The 7,973-nt window shown below is 46.7% G+C and overlaps 1 protein-coding gene across 1 annotated transcript in view; it reads right to left on the reverse strand.

Annotated features, from left to right (window-relative positions):
- The window catches only part of LOC149326483 (uncharacterized), a 40,569-nt gene extending 35,301 nt beyond the window's left edge, over positions 1-5,268 (reverse strand). The window contains exon 1 of the mRNA XM_089563571.1: positions 5,126-5,268. Coding sequence (XP_089419697.1) covers positions 5,126-5,268 — 143 coding nt within the window. The remainder of the gene's footprint in view (positions 1-5,125) is intronic.
- Between the last annotated feature and the right edge of the window lie 2,705 nt (positions 5,269-7,973).

Below are 7,973 nucleotides of genomic sequence, written 5' to 3' on the forward strand. Positions count from 1 at the left end.
ATGACGCCACAGGTGCCACAACAGCGACCTAGCACAACTTCCGCCCTCAGCCCTCGATATCACGCACCACGTGGTATTAGCGGGAATTAACAGGTTTTATGTCCGCCGCTATTGTGGATGCTGGCTGTGGTGTACTCTCACAAGGTTATGCTGCGCGCAACATAAATACACAGTAAATGTAAACATGTAAATGTAAATGTAAAGAGTGCAGCCATGGCCGTAGCTCCGCTAGTACGGCACGGTAGGCGTAATGTGGAGGTAGTGGGTTTGCATTACATCTGTCGGTCGTTGTTCATCCTTGTACATCTATCCATCTACGTTAGAGGTAGGAAATGGTAAAACTTCCATTTTCCTCTGCTTCAACACCGCATATATATAAACACTCTGCTCAGCTTTTGTTGCTTTGAGTGCCTGTTGGATTCTATCATATGTTCGCGGCAGCAAAAAAGAATAGGAGAAGAATCCTCCTATTTAGTCATCTAATGCATTACAACTAACTTCTGTCTTCATTTTGAGACATGTTTCATTTGCATTTTTTGTTTATGCGCTACCTTTGGAGAATTTGTTTTTGGACACACGAGCCGTAATAAGCATTCAGTTCTCGTGGGTCAAGCCACATGGCCCAGGCATATGCATAGACCGGGTGTATTTATACGTGAGCAAGTCTGCTCGACTTGTTCCAGTCGCAAAGACACAGGCGAGCTTCAAAATAATAGAAGGTAAGCTAGGCATAAATATAGACTTGGGTGCCCAGATAAAGTTTCGTACTCACGAGTGTCCAAGTAAAGTGTCGTACTATTAGGAACTCAAAGGAGTTGCTCGAGGGCAGCAGAGTGGACCGGCAACTTATGTTCAAAAATAACGACGGAGCCCTGAAGGCAGACTTAAATAGGCTGAATACAGTCATTCAACGGCCCACAAACAAAATCTGGAGGTCACTGTGGCCTCTTATCTGAGCTGGCTAGAGTGCACTTTTTCAATGAAAAGGATATTACCCATCACTGTGAGCCCTGTTGGGGCGCCTCGTCATCAGAGGCATTTTGAAGCTTTCACTTTGCGCAATTAGATGCCTCTCTCGTGCGTGGATGATGACTTTGCAGATCCCTGGCCTGTGCGTACTCCATAATTGTGCCCTTTCACTTTCTGCTTCGTCGGCACATTTCATGGTAGCCCCATTTACGCTCGGAGAATTGGAGACGGCCAGGACTGGCCTGCCGCTTTGGTGTGCACCTGGTCGCGACAGGATCATCAACCAAATACCGCACAACGTGGTCCTTGCACACCAAGGAACTCCAGAACTCCCATAATCAAATTTTCGAATACGGCTACGTAGTGCCTTGCGTAGTTGCTTTGCTTAACCCTGGAAAATACATTACGTACGTGGTCATTTAAGTTCGTTCCTACCTCAATAAAATGGCGAGTGCCTAAGGTGGTTGAAGAGCTGGCATGTGCTCACTTATCGTGGTCGCTAGAAGAAACGCAGGCCATTCCGTCATGAATGACTAAGCTAAGCCCAGGTTTGCATGCACAAGAATGCGTCTTGAACCCGACAAACGACATTGAACATGACATTTTGGCATTTGGACGTATGCCATTTTCTTTCAATTCGCCAGAACTTGCCAGAGGGGTTTAAAAGCAGAATACTAAATATATCGCAAAGCGTGATTATCAAGAGGCATTTACAATCCCGTTTTACTCTCTTTCATCTGTGCTCCCTCGACATGAGTGCGGTTAGGGAGCATTTGATGCACAGGAATCGAGGTGTACCTGAAGGAAGCGTTTGCTCATCCGTGATTTTAACGCCAGAGTGTTAAAACCACTGCACCAAAAAAAAAAAAGCCACAGTCGTCATCCGCGTCGCGCCTTTGGCCATAAGTGAAAAAAAAAACTCGAAATATCCATAGAGAAGCAACCCCGGTCGCAATTGGGCCATACAGGTTACGTGATCTTGTGATGTCACAACTTTCCCACCGGATTGTAGCAAAGTGCCCATCGTGGCAGGTGGTAGTTAACAAATGGCCGCAAGAGGTTTGTCGGGAAGGGAAACGTTGATCTCACAAGCCCCACTGGTAGCACCAAATGCGATGACAGGGCAGTGGCGCTTCCCTAAATCACCGCACCACATCGAAAGGTGTGTTATGAGCACTCCCATGGATCTGTGATTGTGAACGGAAAATTGTGCAAATCCATAAAAGGGCATTCACCTATTAAGTCAATAGCTTCATAGCCTTAAAGCGCAGCTGGAGTATCTCCTCCAGTTTATTTTGTGTTGGGATGGATGTTCATCGAGGCCTCGCAAAAAAATGGCTCTGGTTTGACCAATGGCCGTCCCGAGTAGAATTGCGGAAGCAACGGCGCGGCAATCGCAGCGGCGACGGCATCGAAGGGGTCACTTTGACTGTCCAAAGTGCGTAGGGGCGAAACCGTTTTGCGCACCACCTAGACTGCCTCTCTGGCACTGGTGACGTCACCACTCGATGACACCACACATAATTACTAATTACTGAGTAGGACAAATGACTAAATAATGAAAAATTACTGATTAATGACTAAATACTAATTAACTGTTAATTAATGACCCTTAAGCTTCGCCTTTAGTAGTGGAACGCGATAGCGTGTTGTAGTGCTGCCAGGGAGTCCACGGAACCCTACCACCCGTTCGGCGCGATGCCTTGCGCTTTGAACGCAAAGCTTTTGAGGAAAGGAAATAGAGCAATAATTCTCTGTGATCTCGGTGGACACCTGAACCGCACCGTACAGGAAGGGAAGAAGTCAGAATGAAGGAAGAAAGAGAAAGAGAGGCCGTAATGAAGGAAATTAAAGTTGCATTTGAGGAAACGAAATTACACAGTAACTGTCGCACATCTATCGGTGGACACTCGTCATCCGTTTGTAGAGGAAGGGAGGAAGTGGGAGTGAAAGAAGAAAGAGGGGCCGTAATGAAGAAAATGAAAATTGTATTTGCGGAAAGGAAATTCCGCATTAACTGTCTCACAGTCACTCCTCCCGTATGCGCAGTTGGGACTCCGGGGCTGTGCGAAATGGCTGACACCTAGCGTAGTGTTGCTTCCGAAAAAAAAAATTTCCTTGAGGGTCAGTATATCATGTATGGCGGCTGAAATTTGATTTACCCAGCTACAAACGCAAGCGGCTGGCTTTGATAGCTAAACAAATCCTTGTTTCATAGAGAAGTGTGTACGAGCGCAAAAGACTGGCTTTGTCTTGTTTGCTGGTATACGCTACCGTGTTTGTTTGTTTTTTTTGGCGCTCTTTTAATTCCCGTCTGCAGTGCGACAAGCTCTGGACACGAATGCCTCATCTGTTTTTGTGCCTCAATGTGAACCGTAGAATTTGAAGTGCACAGTACTGAAATCGTCCATCCTCACTAGTTCTACTCCATGAAGATCTGGAGGAGAGCCACGGAATTTTGCAGTTATTCATCTTGCCAGCACCACAGTTTGTACATATGAAATATTTCCAAACATGACACTTGAAGGGAACCCGTGGATTTCTACTGGCGGCTGCGAGGATTCAAATTCTTAAAAAGTCAATGTCAAAACGTCTTATCCTTCGGCTTCAGAAAGGATACTAATGCAATAGGTGGCCTCAGAGAGAAAGTAGACGACCGACCACGACCGACCTCTTCTGCAATGACTTCGAAATAGGTTTTAGACTCGGACTTACTGGGCGCATAACACTTTTACTGCCAAATCTGTGACCTTTTGAGTTGAAGGTAGTGGTGAAAACCGTCTTGGTCATATAAGAGTTTCAATCCAACGTTTATGGTATCGCGTTTTCGCGGTGTGCAGAGTCCTGCTATTGCGCTAATGGATAAATTTAGGCTTGAGGTAGAATATAATCGCCATCTCGATATTTTCACCGATGGTTATGCGTACAAGAACACCGCAGCTACCTTAGCGGCGTTCAACATTTCTTCCCTGTATGCTTCCTGCTCTGCCGTTACTCGAGTCGAGTCCTACACAGCAGCTGAAACCGTTACTTTTGAGGCTGTCCTAGGAAAGCTAAGGTCTTGCCTGGCTCAACGTATTCTCACCCTGACAGATTCGAAATCTGCCCTTTAAAAGTTGCAGCGTGGGAGCTAGGCGAAAGGGTTACGCATTTGCTATCTGCTCCTGATGCACAATATGCGCAGCAGATGGTCGTCTACACGTCTCAGCACGGACCCTCTCACATAGCTACCTTAGTCAGTGAGGTGGTGGACAGCGTGACCCATCCACTGCTGTCTGGCAACCCATCAAGGAAAATCGCTAGATGTGAGAAAACAACCCTTCAATAAAACAGGACTAGGACATTTCAGATCCCGGTGGTGCCTACCCAACACCCAACCAGCCGTGTGCGACCAAGGGTCTATAGAGATCTCGAGCCACTGTAGTGCACCCCATTCGCTCCGGTTCTGCTGCTACCTCCACTTTCGTGCAAAGAGGGGTCTGGCATAGTCCACTCTATTCTTCATGTGGTGTGTGCAGCGGCTGTAGAGCATAATTTTAACATTTGCTCTTTCTTAAGAGCAGGGTGATGTGTCCTACTGGCTTTCATCAGGGGTCACGACCCCAAGATAGTTGAACTGGAGACATTATTTACTCGCTCGGAAGACGATCATTGAGGCGGGATGCGTCCCACCTTGCTAAAAATTTACTTCTAGGTTCTCCCCAGGACAGCACATGGTGGACAGTACCGATTGATTGCTACAGTGGGCGATTGTTTGCGTGACAACGAAGACGTACTAGGATACAGATCGCTACCTCGAACGCTCGAGCTTCGCTGTTATGTAAACCTCGCAACGTTGTAAAAAATTTTGGGAGAATAATCGCAAGGCTGATGTCACGAGGAGAATCCAACAACCTTGCTGATTAAAACAAAATTCTTGCTAGAGAGCACTGCTTGCTGAATAGAGAGTAGTTAATATTGCCCCATTTTTTGCGTGAGCTTCGAGAGAATATGCCATGATGGGCTGCAAAATGTTCCCACCAAAGTAAATGGAGTACAAGCCCTCTATATCACACTTCAAACCGCCTGTAAAAGCCTGCTCTTAATCGCTAGGTTCCAGAAGCCGTTGGCGCGCATCGTGGAAAGCCAGAGCATTGATCTGGTTGCCCTTACTTACCCCCGGGCCGACTTCCGCTGCACCATGATGGAGTCCGGTGGCCTCTTTCCTTTGCTAGGTGCCCCGTCGTCGGCCCCGGCGTCCTCGTCATCCTCCTCATCCTCCTTCTTTCCTTCTTTTCCGACATCCTCGTCCTCACTCATTGCTCACACCTGACAGGACAGACGCGGCGTACCCTAGTGAACAGGAGTGCATCACGTGCATGACGAAAAGAAAGAAGTGAGAATAACGGATTGTAGCCAGATCAGTTTAATCCATGGGTCGAAGTAATGATCAAGCCTATAACAGAAAAATTTGGCGCTGAAGAGGAAGTTGTACAAAATTTAAACAGTCATTGAAAAAGTAACTTGGCAAGGTTACGCCATATTGACCTTCCGATGCGAGCTCTATCCTTATATTCTCAACAACCTTTAGCAAAAAGAATACGAAAAACGTCACATATAACCGCCGCTTAAATTCCGGCTCCATTCGAAAGGCGGCCTCTAGTGATTGGAGGATACGTGGATAGGGAAATTCGGATCCCTTTTCAGTACTGGCGGAGAATCTGAGAACCACCGAAACCGCGATTACCTTAAGGCCTGCTTATAATGAAAGGGGCACTGTGTGCGAACTTCTTGCGGCTGGGCTTGTTGGTGCGTATTCGTGCACATTCGTACGATCACGGGCACTATGTAATAGTATGAAGAAGTATGCCTCTCCTTTGGCGCTACAAAGCACAGTACGTAAAATTGACTTGACACGTAACAGTCTGAAATGACGGCCACACACCTGCTACAGGGAACAATTTCTGATGTATCTAAGGTCACGTGCAATATGGCCCCTGTAGGCGAAAAGTCGTGAAGAATCGATTGCTGCACGAGGTGGATGGTGGCTTCTCGAAGCAAAGCTCACCATCGGCACACAGGAGGCAAGATAGACTAAAGTCATATTGTGTCCTTCGGGAACACTTGCACAAATGGTAGACAGTATTTTAAACCTCTTGACGCTTTACTTGTACTTGGATTTTGTCTTCTGGGCAAGGTAGGCGTCTCGCTTTCGCACATAAAGCATGAAATTCTGATGGCTGCTGCGTCACATAAATTTTAAGTGAGATATTTATGCTATTTTGTAATGAAAAAATTCTCTCCAGGCGAACAGATCTGGCCTCCTCGAAATGGTTAAGTACGTTTACAATAGAATGGTGTTCATAAATTATGAATAGAGGGTCTTGCCTCTGATGCTGTTGTGTTTGATTTTTAGGGTATGTCTCGAGGTTCTGGTATCTACGGATGTCACAAAAAGTGTATTATACGTATCGTACGACTCTTACAGTTCACCCTGAATTTCTCACCGCACCATGTCTGGTGATGTATGAGCACATAGCTAAGAATCCCTTCCTCTCCAATCCCCTCCTCTCTCCATTTTAGATTAGACAAGAAAAGCATCATCCACTTCTCATTCAGGAATGCGCAGAGAAAATGATGCGCTCCCCTTTCAAGCCGCATCTTTTGATGCCGATCTAGCTTCTAGGCGGAGCGTACCCAATTCTAGAACAGCTACTGACGGGTTCGGAGCATGAGAGCGAGTGGCCTGATCCAGTTAATCAACCACCGCGTTCTACGCCATACCCGCGCTCCACTCTTCCAATCCACTCGATGAACCAGCGCGACGCACAATGAGTCAAATCTCCAATCTCCCCAACTCTCCACTTTGATTTGCAGCCGCGGTGTCCCACTTTCCCCAATTGAGGAGAGCAGCTTGGATATGTTGGTTATTCCTTTGTGATGAAACGGCAAAACTACGGGACAGGAGACCGGCCCTGACTTGCAACCCAGTTACATGCCTCTCCCATTCTTCTTTGCAGTTCTCCAAATTTCACTCTACTTCCCTCCTCTACCCTGAAGCGGAAAGCACCATTTCCTTTTGCTCTGCTTTTTCTATTAGCACCTGAGGTGCAGACACCAAAGAGAACCAGCAGAAAATCTAAATTGCAAGTTAAAAAATTCAGGGGGCGCTTTGTTGACCTAAAGTGCGGTGACGCGAAAGCTTTAAGCGCAATGTTGCTGCTTGTGTCACTGATGCGTTGTTAAGATGTTAGGCTTCGCCTCTAAGACTGAAACGCGACAGTGTCTGGCAACGCTGCCAGGCAGTACATAGAACGCCATCGCCCGTTCGGTTCTACGCCTTGCTCGTCGGTAAATTGGTTTTTGAGGAAAGGAAATGTATCTGTCTCGCATATCTTGGTGTACACCTGAACCTCGCCGAAAGGGAAGGGAGATAGGTGGAAGTGAACGAAGACATCGTATTTACTATGTGCGCCTTAGTTCATTCGAAACCATCGAGCTGGCATGGCGGAGTGGTTGCGTGCTCGTCTCGCACTCCGGAGACCGGGGTTTGATTCCTGAACTCGACCACTTTCTTACTCGGTTTTATTTAATTATCTGGTCTGACTAGAAAGGTTAATTAGGCTACTTGGTAAATTAAGCAATTAACTAAGCTCAGTCCCACTTACTTGGATCATCACTATACCATGCCTTTATTTGGTTGCATGCTTACTAGCTCAAGTACAAATGGCCCGTTTGAAATTCGCGCACTGTGACGCCACGACCGTTTCGACCAATTGAAAAGCGTGATATTTTTGTAGACAACTTCTGCTTACAACGATGAGGCATTAAAGGCTTCCGCCTTAAAAGTAATAAGTCCTTTATACTATTTATGACCGAGTGTAAGCGTTGCACTAGTGTTTCAATCGGACGGAGCAGCCTCTGCACCTGACGGGTTGAAGCCATGTTCCATGTTAGCGGGTGGCGTGATTCATGGCAATCACCGTGTGACGTGCCGTACAGCAGATCTAGCCTCCCGATTCAAT

The sequence above is a fragment of the Amblyomma mixtum genome, chromosome 10 (genome assembly GCF_055824585.1).
Source record: "Amblyomma mixtum isolate Tamu chromosome 10, ASM5582458v1, whole genome shotgun sequence".
Taxonomy (NCBI): domain Eukaryota; kingdom Metazoa; phylum Arthropoda; class Arachnida; order Ixodida; family Ixodidae; genus Amblyomma; species Amblyomma mixtum.